Genomic DNA, 16,130 nt, shown 5'->3' with positions numbered 1-16,130 from the left:
AAGCTGGAGAAGAAAAAGCTGTAAAACTTGAGGCCTACTGAAGAGTTTTACTTGTCAGGGGATTTGTCTGCAGCAGGGGTTCTTCACTAGGACTGCTACAGAACATGACACAGTGATCAGAAAGTGTTCTGTCATTTCTTGAGTTGCTTTGTGGCTTTGGCTGGGTACAGTTGTCTAGGTTCAGCATGTTCAGTAAGTGAACCTTTAGCAAGTAATCCTTGCCCCATGTGCCATTATTAATAGAGATTCAAAGCATCTGTTCCTGTGCGTAGCTTTTGTTCTACATCTGTTCAAGAAACAGTGTGAAATATTTGTGTTAGTCTGTGGGTAAAACACTGGGGTTTCACTGAGACACTGGTGAGATTCCCTGTGTTTCACTTCTGTTACTACAATTTAGTTCTGTGGATCCATGGCTGTGTCTATGATATAAGAGAGCAGACATGAATGGTAGATATTTTGGATAGTCCAAAAAGTTGAAATCATTTTAGTGGGACGTTTCCAGTTTAGATATGTGTCTAGTCACTACTGTATGTTTCATGGCCTAATGGTGCTTGTGGGTTTTTTGTTCTTTTTTTACTTCATTATACATATTCATTTCACTTTCATATACATATTTCACACACATATTTCATTTACATGATCTCTACTGCTATTGTCTTTATGTCATAAACTATTCATATATATATATATTTAATAATATAAGTAATATATATATATTCATTGTGAAAACTGTATTAATTCAGAAACTCCTTTTGTTTGTTTTTTTTCCCCTAGGCTGTTGGCTGTGACTATGAGATAAATTCCAATGCCACTGAAGACCAGTGTGGAGTTTGCCTGGGAGATGGTTCTGCCTGTCATACAGTGAAAATGACATTTAATCAAAGTGAAGGATTTGGTAAATTGGGTTTTTTACTTAAACTCTTTCACCGATGAAGTATTTATACACATAAAAATGCTGAAGAAGTTCTTTCCTTTGTAATCTGTATAGGAAATAGAAAAAGGATGTTTCACAATTAATCTTGCATGTGCCTGAAAAGACTGGTGAACTGTTTTTTAAGATCACCTCATCTAATAAAAATGATGTCATAGATTAACAGGTCCTGTGCAATTTACACCGATACTGACAAAAACCCAAAATAGAAATTTACAAATTATTTCTGTAATTAGTGCCCTTGGAAAATCTGAACTGAATCTCTAGACTAAGTAAAGCACCCAGAAAACTCCGGACCAAGTGTTTCAAAGTGTCCTAAATTTGATAGCATTGTCTTTAGTGACCATGTACAGCCTTCTCATTGTGCAGAATTTTGCACAAGTTCTGTGGTAGAAACTTCTGCACTGAAAGGGTGGAAAACAGTCCCTGCAATGTTACTGTGCTCTAAATCAGCACTTGAAGGCCTGAGCCCTTCTTCACCCATGGCAGTGAGATATGCAGTCCTTAAGTTGCCTTGTGTGGGATCAATTGGTGCCAAAAAGTCTTGAAGGAGTGGGAACTAAAACTAATAAAATATTATTTGTGCAAGTAATTTATAATTTAGGGGAAAAGTGTTTTCTGTATTTAAGTTTTTTTTTCTCACTGTGAACTCAGGTATGCTCTTCCCATACCAGTCCAAATCTGAATCCCACCAGTAAAACATGAAGATGCCTGCAACCATGCAGGTTGTATGTATGTGTATTGAATATTAAGTAAATAATTTCATCACTCTTGATTAAGTAAATATATATATATATCTCAATTGCTTCTATAGATTCTTTCCCTTCTACTGAAGTCAAATCTATTGCAGAAAACAAGAAAACATGTCAGGAAAGACAGAGGTTGGCAGGCTCTTCGGATTTTAAGGCAATGTATGCTGCTTACTGTTGCTCACAACATCTGGCTGATTCTTGACTCTGATTTACAAGTACTACGCTGTTCCGTCTTACAAGAAAGATTAATGGCTCTGAGTCTACTAGTTTATGTAAATACAGTGACTTCGGGGTCATAAATTCAATATAGGTAATGAAACTGGATCAAAGCTCAGGATATGTTCTGCTATCAACTGAGAAGGAAAATCTGAGTTTTTCTGACAGTTCAGTGGCACAGAGAAGTATAAAGAAAGGCTAAACATTCAAATCTGAAGCTTTCCTCAGAATTTAGACTCAAACTCAGACTCTGGTACTGTAGCACTATACAGACGTGTGTCTGCAAGTCAGCTAGGCTGGGACATACTGGGAAAGAACTTTACAGTGTGATCACAAAAAAGAATGATCACTTGTGTCTGAAGTCTTATTTCCTCATGTTCAGAAAAAAGGAAAGGAGAGGAGAGGAGAGGAGAGGAGAGGAGAGGAGAGGAGAGGAGAGGAGAGGAGAGGAGAGGAGAGGAGAGGAGAGGAGAGGAGAGGAGAGGAGAGGAGAGGAGAGGAGAGGAGAGGAGAGGAGAGGAGAGGAGAGGAGAGGAGAGGAGAGGAGAGGAGAGGAGAGGAGAGGAGAGGAGAGGAGAGGAGAGGAGAGGAGAGGAGAGGAGAGGAGAGGAGAGGAGAGGAGAGGAGAGGAGAGGAGAGGAGAGGAGAGGAGAGGAGAGGAGAGGAGAGGAGAGGAGAGGAAAGGAAAGGAAAGGAAAGGAAAGGAAAGGAAAGGAAAGGAAAGGAAAGGAAAGGAAAGGAAAGGAAAGGAAAGGAAAGGAAAGGAAAGGAAAGGAAAGGAAAGGAAAGGAAAGGAAAGGAAAGGAAAAATGTATATTTTTACTTGCAGTTCCTTTTAAATGCTTTTCCTTTCCTTTGAATGTAAAATGGGAAAACTTGCATTGGGGGGGACAGGGAGATGCTCCAAACACAGGTGCAGGAGAGACAGTTTTATCAGTGTAAGAAGTTCCGTTAGAGTGTTATGATGAAAAACAAATCAGAACTCTGTTTTTGAGCAAATGGTATTGGCTGTTGACACTAATATTAGCCAGTATTCAGTCCATGCTGTTTTCAGGAGATTTAATAACATGTCTGCTAAGTTGCCCCAGCTGCACTTTTAGGGTAGAAAGCTTGAAGCGTAAGCAGGATCTAGGCTGGGCCAGAGTTACAAGTTTTTCTGTGATTGATGTACAAGATGTCCACTTTTTTTTTAATGATAGAGCATTTTAAAGGTAGGGAAATATGGAGAATATGTCTACAAGGAGAGACTGAAGGAATGGGGGCTGTTTAGTCTGGGGAAAAGGAGGCTGAGGGGAGACCTTATTGCTCTCTTCCAGTATCTGAAAGATGCTTACAAGTGAGAGCGGGGCAGGTCTCTTCTCACTGGTGACAGGTGACAGGATGAGGGGAAAAGGCCTCAAGTTGCTCCAGGGGAGGTTTGGATTGGATATCAGGAAACACTTCTTTAAAGAGAGAGTTGTTAAGCACTGGAATAGTCTCCCCAGGGAGGTGGTTGAATCACCATGCCTGGATGTGTTTAAGAGCCATTTGGATGTGGTGCTCAGGGACATGATTCAGCGGAGGGTTGTTAGTTAGGGTACCATGGTCAGGTTGTGGTTGTACTTGATGATCTTTAAAGTCTTTTCCAACCTGAGCAATTCTATGATTCTGCATTCTAAATCTTGTTCTTGTTACTCACACTGGCTGCAGAGGAATATTACTGTGCACAGCAGAACACTGACCAGGCATTCAGACAATGGAATAAGAATAACTGGTGCTGCTCAATAGGAAAAAGTGTTGGGGTAGAAGAAAGGCTGGGCTGCAAATGACAGGTGTTTAGGACTGTGACAGGCAGAATGAGAAGTAAATATGTTAACAAAAAGGGGGAATAAAGTTTTGCAGTTTGAACAAAGGAGTCTTCTTGGGAAAAGGAAGAGGAGTGGCTAGGGACAGGGCAGTGGTCAGAAGGGCCAGGATTTGTCCTGCCTTCACTCTTTAATGTGTGTAGGGGAAGCGATTCTTCACATTTTCATTAGGAACCTTTAAATCTCTGAAAATCAAGAAATGAGGGATTGTGCAACAATGAGGATGAGGAGAGGTCTGATTCTGCTAGGGAGCAGGCAGAGCTTAGCCCATGTCACTCCTATGAAGGGATGAATTTTCCTGAACTGACAAGCAAATGAGGAAATGTGACGGCATTCGCTTTAACCCAGAGGTTTATCTTGGTCCTGACACCTTGTGGATAACCTGATTGGAACTGATTCCACACTTCCTGCAGTCCCTTGCTGCCCAAATGCACACAGAGGCCTGATACATTCTGAAGATTAATTTTGGACACAGCCATGATGCAGAAAGGAATCAGAGAGACTGGAAGTTCTCCTGCATCCTCACTTCAGAGATTGCCTCTAGGCCATGATTTTTTCCCTATTACCATTACACACTGCAGTGCTCCTTCTATTTCATGGAAAGGCTGCGTGCAAATGTACTTTGATCTGCAAACCTGATTTGCCATGGGAAGTCTGTGCTGTTTCACATATGTTTTTGTGATAGTGCCTAGAGCCTGGCTTAGAAGAAAATCGTGCTTCAGGAACTTTAATTTTTTAAGTAAGAAACTCACATATATTGAAAACTGGAGACCAGGATGGGAGCTGGTGTGATAAGGAGAAACAGAGAGATTTTGATCTGATCTGCAGTACTGTGCTAAGTACTTTGGTGAAATTTCTTCTGACTTACAGCAATGGGAAAAGAGAAACAAGCTCTTCAGCCCCAGTAGTGATGTGCCTACAAGGGCTGCATGAATTTATTCATACACTCCATGATTAGGAAGATATAGATTTAATTTTTGTTAAAATTTGAAAGATTAATGGCACCTGAGAGTTGCCATTGCACAAGTGTATGACAGCACCTACAGCATGGATGCTGCAGAGTTTAATGAATACAGCATGCAGGTTAGCCAGCTGACATTTCAACTGTTATTGAATGTCGGATGTCTAGATAATCTTGACAGATGGAACCGTATAACCAGGAACAATTATATAAACACCACCAACACCGTTTTTAAACAAAAAATAAAATAAAATAGTGTGCTGCCTGATAAAATCAAAAGCTTGCTCCTGGTTAGCGCTGCTTTTGAAAACCGCCGCTGCTAACAACAGAGAGAAAATTACATTTGATTGTTTTTATATTTTGTACTTTGAACAAATGTTATTCAAATTACATCTGGAAAAAAAAAAAAAAAAAAGAAAAAATAAAAATCTGCTGGAAAAAGGACACCAAGGTTGCAAAGCTCTCAGAAAATTCCACAATGAATTTTTTGCATGCATAAAATTTAATTGGGCCCACTTGTGAGTGTGTCTTCTAATCAAGTCTTTAGTTACACAGTCACACACAGCTTGTAACACATCTCCACCTCATCGGATGAATAGAACGTTTGGAAGAGTCATTAGACCTTAGCTTCTTACAAAGATCTGGTGTCCAATGATAATCTGGTTATTTAGTCATCTTCCACATTTCGTCATGCCCTTCTCTTTTGAAAGACTGAAACATTTCAGTTTCCATAGTTAATCTCAGCAACAGACAAAAGGTGTCATGCAAAGAACAATACAGAGAACAATATATGTTTAACATTATGCTTCTTTTAATTACAAAGGAATTGAAATTGAAGTAGACCGATTCATTTTTATATGGTTGTGGATTCTTGTTTTCTGTTTTTTGTTGTGTTTTTTTTTTTTGTTATGTTTTTGTTTTTGTTTTGTTTTTTATGGTTATAGGTGTTTGGGTTTTTTTTCTTGTTTTTTTTGGGTTGTTTTTGTTTGGGAGGGGAGGGGAAGGTGGTCAAATGAGGGGACATAGATGGGTGGATATTTTAATTTATTTGAACTTTTTAGCAGCTTTAGGTTCTGTTTCTTTTTCCCATGGGCATCATATATCAGTAGGACCAATGCCTGTCACCATGCAAAAGAACTACAAGCTGTAACTTACTGAAATAAGTTGTCCAGCATTTTAAGTGTACCACTGATTCTGAAGGTTGCTTATTATGGCTGGTGTGGTTTATGTCTGTGTAATCAAAGCTGATCAGCTTATTTCACAAGACAGGTGATGGGAATGTGATTCTCAGAATTTAATCTGTGACAACAGCTGTGTGGGTTGAGTAACTACGTACCTACACTGTGACCAAACTTCTGCAGCTTACATTCCTAGGGGATCTGCTTGTAGAGCTTGTCAACCCTACAATTTCTAAAACCCAGCTCAGAGCAACATCAAGAAAGCTATTTGAGTCACGGAGAACTTGAGTGACTTCAGACTCCACTGATGACAAATGAAAATGTTCCTTGCAAATTAAAAAACCTTTCCTCCAACAGGCTCTTAACAAACTGAGACTCCCTACTCTTTTTCCAGAGTACTTGTGGTTACAGTATGCCAGAGCCCTTGGGCATGGCTGTAGGGATACTGATGCTCAACTGTGAAGTAAATTTCACGTGGCACAGACCAGAAAAGCATTCACATCCACATCCCTTCTAAATGCCACTATAATTGCTTAAACATGGTATATATTCTCTGACTGATACTGGAAAATCTGGGTTGGACAGTCCCACCATTAATTAAATGAGAAGAATAAATAAATATGCAAATGAAAAGCTCCATGACAGAACTTATATATATATATATATGACTTATAGGTATATATATATATCAAGAAAATCTGATGTTTTAAAGTGCCTTCAATAAACTGCAATGACATTTTTGTTGTTTACTTCTATGCATCTGTTTTGTTTTGTTTTTTTTCTTTTAGGATATGTTGATATTGGGTTAATTCCAAAAGGTGCAAGGGGTATCAGAGTGACAGAAGTTGCAGAAGCAGGCAATTTCCTTGCTGTGCGAAGTAAAGACCCAGAAAAATATTACCTGAATGGAGGTTTTATCATCCAGTGGAATGGTGAATACAAAGTGGCAGGAACGATATTTCAGTATGACAGGACAGGTGATCTAGAAAATCTGACTGCTCCAGGACCCACCAATGAATCAATATGGATTCAGGTAAGAAGCAGATCTCTAGCAGAGCTGGTTGGGTTTGGAAGATAGCTGAATGTACTAAGACTTTGAAAATGCGGCTAGAAAAATACGTATATTTTTGTGTAAACTGCTCTACTAGCTTCCTGTCTTTCAAAAATCATTTGAGCTATTTTGGAAAGAAATATGTTGCTTGAAAAAGCTGTTCATCCTACCTGAAAACATGTATGCCCTGTGTCATAGTTTGATTATGGTCATGGGAGAGGGTCAATGTATTGTGTATTCAGTTGTCACTGTCATGAACCAAATCCAATGAAACAAATAGGAGGAAGAGGAGAAGTTCATTGCCTCGGTAGTTGATCCCTTGAAGATGCTCTTACCTCTCTCCTGTCAGCCAAATGGTGATACTCATGAGTGGCTCTACTTACTTGGAATTTTCCTTCTTAATCTGGAAATGGTGAAAAGTAATAATAAGAGTATCTGAATAAAATCTCTATTTTTCTGACCTAGTGGATATTTTTTAACAGTTGTTATATATGGGTAGGGCAATTACCATTTATAATGGTAGGCAATAGCACTTAATCAGTGCCATGTTTTCCAACACCTTGGATAGACTTATGTTATCTCACGATCAATTATGTTGGCCCACCTACACATGAGCTTTCAAAACTGCATGACAAACAGCTGTGTCTTAAAAAGAACCATGTCTACCACTGTCAGCAAGCAAATAGGTTTGCCAGTCTCTTTTTCTGAGTGGGTAGTGGGCTCCAAAATGGGTTGCTTTTAAACCTGCTAGGTTTTATTTTGTTGTTTATTTTTTTGGGTTTTTTGTTTGTTTGTTTGTTTTTGTTTTTGGTTGTTGTTTCATTTTGTTTTGTTTTGTTTTTGCCGTCATACCTTGAAAGCTTTGGGCTAGAAGGTTATAATAATAATAAATGATTAAATGATCTGTACTGTTTCTCCAGCTACTTTTTCAAGAGACTAACCCTGGAATCAAGTATGAATATACCGTTCGTAAAGAGGAAAGTCATGAGAATGAGATTGAAGAGCCAGAGTATTTTTGGCAATATGGAGAGTGGACAGCCTGCACTGTGACCTGTGGAAGAGGTAATTCCACATTTCCTTCTTATTGTCTTTATTACTTTCCTTAACATGATCTGGATCATTTCTGTCATTTCTCTTTCTTTAAGAGGTAAAGCTCTTACATGCATTTTGTGAGAGAGCTTATGTGTAAGACTGTATTTTAGCTTTAAAATAAGATAAAAAAGTTATTTAGGATGAGGAAATGTGTGTAATAACTGCCCTGAAATTCTCAGCTTCTATGAGCCAAATTGGAAAATCTAGTTCTCTTTTCCCTTGCACTTTACTTTCAGAATTATTTGTCATAATCCAGCTTCCCAGTAGAACTGATTTGCAACCTACTTTTGTTTCTCTGTGTAAGTGTTCTAAACTCAGGTATGTTAAATACAAGAAAAATCCTTTGTTTTTATCCAAAGAGCAAAAATACTTTCATGCATTTTTCAGTAAAAACTCTATTTAAGTCAGTCTTGAAACTTGTGTATATTAGCTACTCTTGATACAATGGAACAGTGCCATTTATATTGTAGTTCTCTATGGCGCGTTAAACCACTAGTTTGGTTTTTTTTTTGTTTGTTTGTTTTTTGTGGAAAGTAAAGACAAAGTTCTTAACAAATCCAGTTGTTTGTATGACAACAACGATTGTACTAGTAAGAATTTTTAAATCCTCCCTGACACGAAGGACACTGAAAGAATTATTTTTGAAGGATTTAGAAGGAAAGGGCATTGAATAGCTTTAGTTTTAGGAGATTAAATGAAGAATTTTAAAAGATCTTCACAAATTACCCCATCCCCCAAAGCCTTCCTACATTAATACATATATATTATCAATACATATATATGTGTATAAGTATATATAGATGTTTGCTTTTAATTGCAAACTTGTGTATATATATGGGATTTTGTTTTGTTTTTGAGAAAAGAGCTTCTCACTGCAGAACACCATGGGCTTTCCTGTTAGCAAAAAAAAAAAAAAAGCTTTTCATTTAGGTACCTAAAACAAAATGCTTTGCTCAATGGCATTCTGCATGTTTCAGCTCCTTTCTGCGCTTGTGGTTGATGTTTAATCTAACAATTGTCATGATAGTGTCACAGGTTACCCTAAAATCTACCTGCACCCATGACAGGGGGGCAGTCGGCCCACAGGCTGCTGGCCCAGAAGGAAAAGAAAAACAGGGAAAAGGAAATAAATACAGCGGCAGCGATCTAAGGAGGCACACTTATTTACTAAATACTATATCGGAATACAGAATAACACAATATAATACAATATAATTGGAATTAAGGCTAACAAAGCAAGTAAAATAAGAGAGAGTGAGTCCCGAAACCGAGAGGCCTACTGTAACTCTAGGCAAGACGGCTGGAACGCTTCCACACACTCCCCCATGGCTGGCAAGATCCGAGAGGGCGAGTCCAGCACTGAAGTGAGATTATATAGTCCTGGTTATATGACTGACCGTGGTGTTCCCTGGGACATTCAGTATTCCTTCTGTGAGCAGCAGATTCGTCAAAATTATCTATGCTTAACATGATGTTATGATGTGGAATACTGATAGCAAAATTACAAAATTGCAAAACCATGACAGATAGCAAAAAGAGGGAGGAAAAGTGAAATTAGACTGATTATTATGTTTTTGTTCAACATCTGCTTCACTTTTCCCAGAAGTGTTTCCTACTAAGTAAATTATAATACTGTATACTACCTTCTGGCTAAAAAATTGTGTGATTTGGCTTTGATTTCTAATTACGACATGATTATTTAAACAGAAGACTGCAGGATATGGGTGTTTTTTTTCAGTTTTGATTTAATAAGTGGCTTCCCCCTTTACCATCTTATGGGCATAGGTCGAAATGAAACACTTCAGGAAGCACTGTGAACTTCTTCATATGATTCTGCAGGGTATAAGGTACATCACAGTACAAAACATGGAAACCTTCTCCATTCTCTGTATTTATTCAAGGACAAAATAAAAGGAATAAATAAATATTTTGCTCTCTTTCCCCTAGATACATACATTTATAAAAACTTTGGAACTGATTTGAAGGAAGGTGTAATCTGCTAGTAAGTGAAGAAATCAGGGTATTGTTGCTTACTCCCTGCACAGTCCAAAAAGGAAAGCCTGCCATAGGGCTTAAATGAATTGCTTGAGCAAGGGGAAATAGACAGTATCACTGGGTTTGGAAGGAACCTCAAGAGATTGAAGCCAATCCCCCTGCTAAAGCAGGTACCCACAATAGGTTGCAGGTAGGTGTGCATCCAAATCTTTAGTATTCTCATAAAAGGAGACTCCACAACTTGGGCAGCCTATCCCAGTGCTCCATTGCCCTTACTATAAAAAAGTTCTTCCACATGTCAGTATGGAACTTCCTATGTGCAAGTTTTAGGCCATTGCTCCATGTCCTACCACTGTGAGCCACCAAGAAGAGCCTGGCCTCATCCATTTGCCTCCCATCTCTCTTTAGATAGTTATAAACATTTATCAGATGCTCTGTCCATCTTCTTTTCCCACAACTGAACCAATCCAGGTTACTCAGCCTGTCTTCATATGGGAGATGTTCCGGATCCTAACCATCTTTATGGCCACCCACTGGACTTCTTCTATGAGATCCCTATTTTTTTGAACTAGGGGGACAGAGTTCTGGTATTACAGTCTGTTTGCATTTCTCTGCAGGTATTCTATGCTTAATTTTACTCTGCTCTGGGCTGTCTGAATGTGAACTACTCATGCTGTTGGCATGCTGAGCTAGCTGTGGCCTTACTAGGCTCCACACCAGAGTCTGAGCTCTGCTTATCCAGATGTTAATGGCAAAACCCGGAGCTCTCAGCAGCAGAGAACAGAGTATTTGGAAAATGTTGATAGTCCTTCAGCAAAGAAGTTTGTAAACTCTGAAGTCTTGCCCCATTTAGCAAGGAATGGAAATGGTAGTAATTGTTTATGTAGAACCAGAAATTCTCACAGTTGCACATTATTGTATTTGTTCCTCTTGAGTTCAGCTCAGAATCATGAGGCAAAATAAAGGCAGGACTTAATGTTCCCAGTGTTGCTGCATTAATCAGTATATTTCCCTGACTTCTGCAGAACTTCCCCTAAGTTTAAATAACGAGATTGATTTTATCTGAATGTACAGGCTGTTTAGATCCAGAGTGCCATTTAGTGCCATTGGCAGTAACAAACCTGCTGTGCCAGATCTCAGGCATTAAAATATTTTCTTAAAGCTTCTAATGTAAAGTATGTTAAGTAGGCAAGAAGATAATCTTCTGCTATCAATATGCTGCATGACAACTCTACTGAAGACAAACCTTCAGTGGGGGTCAAGGAGATTAAAAAAATAGGTTGTGTTTGTTTAGACTAAATATGACAGTGAAATAACCTTGAAGTACTTTTTCATTCATCCTTTGGTAAATAATGGCTGAGTTGTTTTTCAGGTTCAAAGAGGAGGCCAAGAAAGGTGAACTACTGAAGTAACTCTGGCTGATACAGCCAGTAACAGAAATTGATTTCTAGAGGGGTTGTTTTTTTTCCTGGCAAACATGGAGCTCCCTAAAGATTCATTGTAGGCCTCACATCAAGACTGGACAATAGAACAGTGATAAATCCAAGAGCCCTTCAGCTTTTTGTAGCCACAGGGATCAGGACAATGCAATTAAGCTTTCCATAGCCAAAAGAGAAAAACAGAATTAGGGAATGGCAAATGGGACAGCATGCACAGGAACAGGCTGGTCCTGGAAAGCCTCTCCTATCTAAAAGAAAAAAAAGCAACACAGTTTTACCTCCTTAACTAGGGGAAATTTCCAGTGTTGCATAATGTAGTTGTAGAATTAAGCTTTGCCTTCACAGAATGACCTCAGGTCAACTCCTTACAGGTATTTTCCAATATTCCTTGCCTTAAGGTTGTGACACATATATTGTTGTGCCCTGGCACAGGTCCTTCTCCAGCTCCACTGTAGCTGTGTTGGAGAAGAAGCAAATGTGATTATGTTTTACATCATCTCCTTCACATGCCTCTGTGTCTTGTAGTTTCAAATAGTGAGTGCAACTGGCTTGTCAACAATATAGCAGGGAATAATATTGTCTGAAAAATCAATGTTTTCTGTAGTAAAGATAGGTAATACTGTGTGCAGGAAAAATGAGAACAGATATCAATAGCTGATATCTGTAGTGTAGAAAATAGTTTGGTAATTTTGTTTCATTGCAAACTCTTATGGCCATAACTTACAGTAAAAATAATGAGCTTTGCTCAGTCTTTGTTACAGATTCTTTTGTTTTATGTAGAATAGAATTGCATAACAAACAGGATCTGTTCATTAAAGAAGGCATCCTGCAGACTGCTGCTCAATCACACTTGAATTGCATGCAACAACCCTCTGCCTAAGTGGGCTGTCCCTCCAGAGACTGCTGTCCAGACAGATAGCATATAAAGCCTTTAAGCTTCTTTCATAGGACAGTTAATTTAATGCCTCACTAAGTATTTTTCTAGAATGGCTACCCATTGTTGTTTCTTTAAATAATGGTCGATTAGAAACTATAAGCAAAATCCCTTTGTCCTTTTTGAAATACTGACATGATGTCTGGTAGGACTAGTTTTGAGTGGCATGGAATGTAACAAGAAGCAAATAGTACAGCACAGCTACAACTAAGGCAATTTCAGGAGTGTACTCCTCCATAGATTACACCAGCGATTGGCAAAGTTTCAAAGTTTTTCAGAAGGACTTAAATGTGGGATTTGTTTGGAGGTTAATTGCTTTGTGGCCTCTAAATCCTTCACAACTGCTATCAGGGCCACTTTGAAAAATTACCTACATGTTTTCCTGAGCTGAATTGTACTACAAAACTTGCAACACTGAGACTGAGAAAACAATAGTCATAATGCTTTATTTCACAATTATGGGTTGTGCCAAAAATGTAAAGGCAGTTTATTGTGTTGTGCACATGATCTGTGCATGCATGGGATGTAATTCGTTCATTCAAGTACCAAAGTGAAGTCCATGCAGACTATTTGATTTGATGCACAACAGTGACAATTCCATGTTCACACAAATGGCTCTTACTATGCCCTTTTGTATGCACACTTTGTACATACTCTTCTGGAATCCAGGACCTTCAGTTTTATCATTTGCAGATTTAACCATGCCCATACTCAAAACTGGACTTTCACAGAATGGATTGAGTTGGAAGGGACCTTAAAAAGCATCTAGTTCCAATATCCTTGCCATAGCTGTTCTTCTGTCAGGTGCCTACTCTCTTTTAAAATCCTGTCAAACCCAACTGATTTTTAAATAGGTACCTTTTTTGCATGGGGGAAATTTCTACCTCCTGTCTAGAAAGTTCAGTATTAGGGTTGAAGCCTTGTGGAGACATAGAAGTGCTTTCTGAGTTGAGTGAGTGGAATTAAGACCTGTGTAAATATTTGGTACAGCAGAGTCAAATGTAAGGCTACTAGTTTTCTGTGCCAATTTTTTTGTTGATGATGCTGTTGTAATTTCCATGTAAATAAATAGGTGTATTACTTTCAGAGGGATCTGTATACCTTTGAAGCGCTTTCTAATTCACCTTGCTCAAGATTAAAAAAAAAAAAAAAAAAAAAAAAAAGATAAGAAGAAAAATAAGCTACCTGCAAATATCTGTTGTATTCCCTTTAATCGTAGAAATGATAAGAATGTTTTTAGAGTGACACAGGAAATCAAAGAAAACTTGAACATTCAATAGAAGGATGAGGTTTAGGAAGCAGAAAGTGTCTGTTTAGGTAATTCAAGATATTTTTATGTACCATTCACCAGCCCATCTTTCTTTTACTATCTCATTTTCCAGACCAGCTGAAAACCTTGAAAACACGTGATTAAACTGCACGCAAAGTTCCCTTCTTTACACAGTTATATTGAAACACCACTGTATTTTTAAGATGACAGCTCCTAAGAAAATGTATGTGCATCTATACAAGCGTATAAAATTATTTTCAACTTTGTAACTGAACTGTATATAGTCCTGATGGGAAAAAAAGAAAAGGCATTTATGGCTTCTTCCAACATATGTACTCATCCTAGAATTTACCAAGTTTTAAAACTACAGTATAAATTCATGTAACTTCGGTATTAAAAATTCTGTTTGTGATAATTAAGTTTATTGATGGTGGTGATCAACAAATGTTTTATGAGAATGTACAGTCTCAAAGCAATATTTCTAAGGTTTATAGCTGTTTTAAAGTGAATTACAGCAGCTGAAATGACACTAAAAATTTATTGGAGCAAAAGAGGAGTTATTTTGCTTAATTTGTATTTGTAGCAGCATCATAGCATTATTTCAAAAGGGTTGGAACTGTATTTCAGTAAACTGCATTGTTTACAACTAGTGCAAAGGCTGCTTACTATTCCACTTACGCTTTCCATAGCATAAAACAGGACTTTGCTCCCTGATAGTCCTGCAGTGGGCCAAACAGCTTCCTGTTTGTTGATGTCCCCAAGGAAGAGGAGAGCCAAATGTAACCACACTGCAGACAGGATGGCTGTGCTGCCATACAGCAGCTACCTTGTCACATACCCTAAAGCTTGAATGCCTCAGCAAAAAGAATATTAGCAGAAGCATAGGTCTGCAGTCCCCCTAATCCTCTCTTCTAGATGAAACTAATTCTCATTCTGAACGAGATGCTACTGGATTAGATGACTTTAGAGGTCCCATCCAACAGAACTATTCTATTCTAAAATCCGCTCTTTTGTATGAATGGTGGAGACTCAATGTATTTGTTCCATAGAGCCTAGTTATGAGTCTGAAGGCTCTGTAGAAGCTACACTGGCTTTTTAAGCGTCATATACCTGAAATCTTGGAGTACTATCCGTAGTAACCAAAGGTTTCTGTCTGTTTCTATCAAATGACCAAGAGGCTTCTCATCCTCTTCTTGTCATGAAGGCTTTTTTCAGTGATGTCTGACCATAAACTTCCCCTTCATATCTACGTGCCATGCTCAGTTTTTCTTTGAAGAATTACCTCTAATAGTAGCTTTGGATTTCTTAGTATCAGATTTAGTAGTCTGGGTTTTTGTTTTTTTTTTCCTGTTTATTAGTATATGTGAATTGTTCAATTTTATTTATTTATTTATTTATTTATTTATTTATTTGAAAGAAGTGTGTTTTTGAATGCTGTGAAGTCTCTTAAGGCAAGCCCCCCATAATGCTAGTGTGAAATGCTACAATGTATGCTTTAGTTGTCTTGTAAGGGGACATTGCAGAGAGGATGAGCTGAAAATGCTTCACAGAGAAATATTTTCAAGTTTTCCCAAGAAGCATTATGTCTGAATTGCTCTTTTCTTCTGGATAGATTCTCACACTGGCTACTTGGAGAGATGAGAAAAGGAAAAGCTTGATTCTTAAATATATCACAAGATACAAAGCATTTACCTCTGACACATAGTAATAGTACTACTAAGCCCATTTCTTCCCAGGAGAGGGATGAAAGTCACAGAAATAGTGCCTTAATGTCTGCATGTAAATTGCTATGAATTATTAGCACAGTTAACAGCAGTGAGCAAACAAGATTTCTTCAATCATGTTTATCCCAGACATTTGTCTGGATTTGCAGCACAGGACTGACATCAAATTATCGCAGAACTCTCCTGGAATGTGCTTTTCTTTAGGTTTGCACTGGGATAATGCAGTATTTTGTTTCAAGTTTCTTTCTCTTCAGTGAACAGACATTTATGTGACTGAAACTGCTAATACATAACCTAAATTGTACGTATGGAATATCTCTCCATTACAGTGATTTGCCTTCTTTCTGCTGTGCATCAGTTATTCAGAAAACAGGTTTTCTCCTTTGTATTATGACGGCATTCCTTTTGGTCAAGATTTGTATTGTTTTTAAAACTTTCAAACAACAGAATTCAGCATTAGCAGTCATAGAGTTATATTCTTTGTGAAACATTCTGGTTTGTTTTCTGGTTAATTGCCTGTTCTATGAGAGCAAAGTGAAGATCAGTAATAATCCACATGCTGTGAATTTTCTCTTGCTGCCCTGTTGTCTGTTCTCTGTGAGAAACCCAAAAGACAATTCACAGCCCTTTAAACTCAACTGATTTCAGGGTTATAAGAACACTTTCTGAGACCAACAATATCACTGAGATAAGAGTAAGTTCCTTCTAGTGTGTACCTTCAGCTGGAGCTCTGCATAACTCCC

At 38.1% G+C, this 16,130-nt stretch overlaps 1 protein-coding gene across 1 annotated transcript in view; it reads left to right on the top strand.

Annotated features, from left to right (window-relative positions):
* ADAMTS12 (ADAM metallopeptidase with thrombospondin type 1 motif 12) overlaps positions 1-16,130 on the top strand; it is a 160,405-nt gene that overhangs the window by 118,218 nt on the left and 26,057 nt on the right. Inside the window, exons 14-16 of the mRNA XM_072359368.1 lie at positions 775-895; positions 6,671-6,915; positions 7,854-7,995. Coding sequence (XP_072215469.1) covers positions 775-895; positions 6,671-6,915; positions 7,854-7,995 — 508 coding nt within the window. The remainder of the gene's footprint in view (positions 1-774; positions 896-6,670; positions 6,916-7,853; positions 7,996-16,130) is intronic.

The sequence above is a fragment of the Excalfactoria chinensis genome, chromosome Z (assembly GCF_039878825.1).
Source record: "Excalfactoria chinensis isolate bCotChi1 chromosome Z, bCotChi1.hap2, whole genome shotgun sequence".
In the NCBI taxonomy this organism is placed as follows: domain Eukaryota; kingdom Metazoa; phylum Chordata; class Aves; order Galliformes; family Phasianidae; genus Excalfactoria; species Excalfactoria chinensis.
This window is presented reverse-complemented; position numbering and strand designations above follow the sequence as displayed.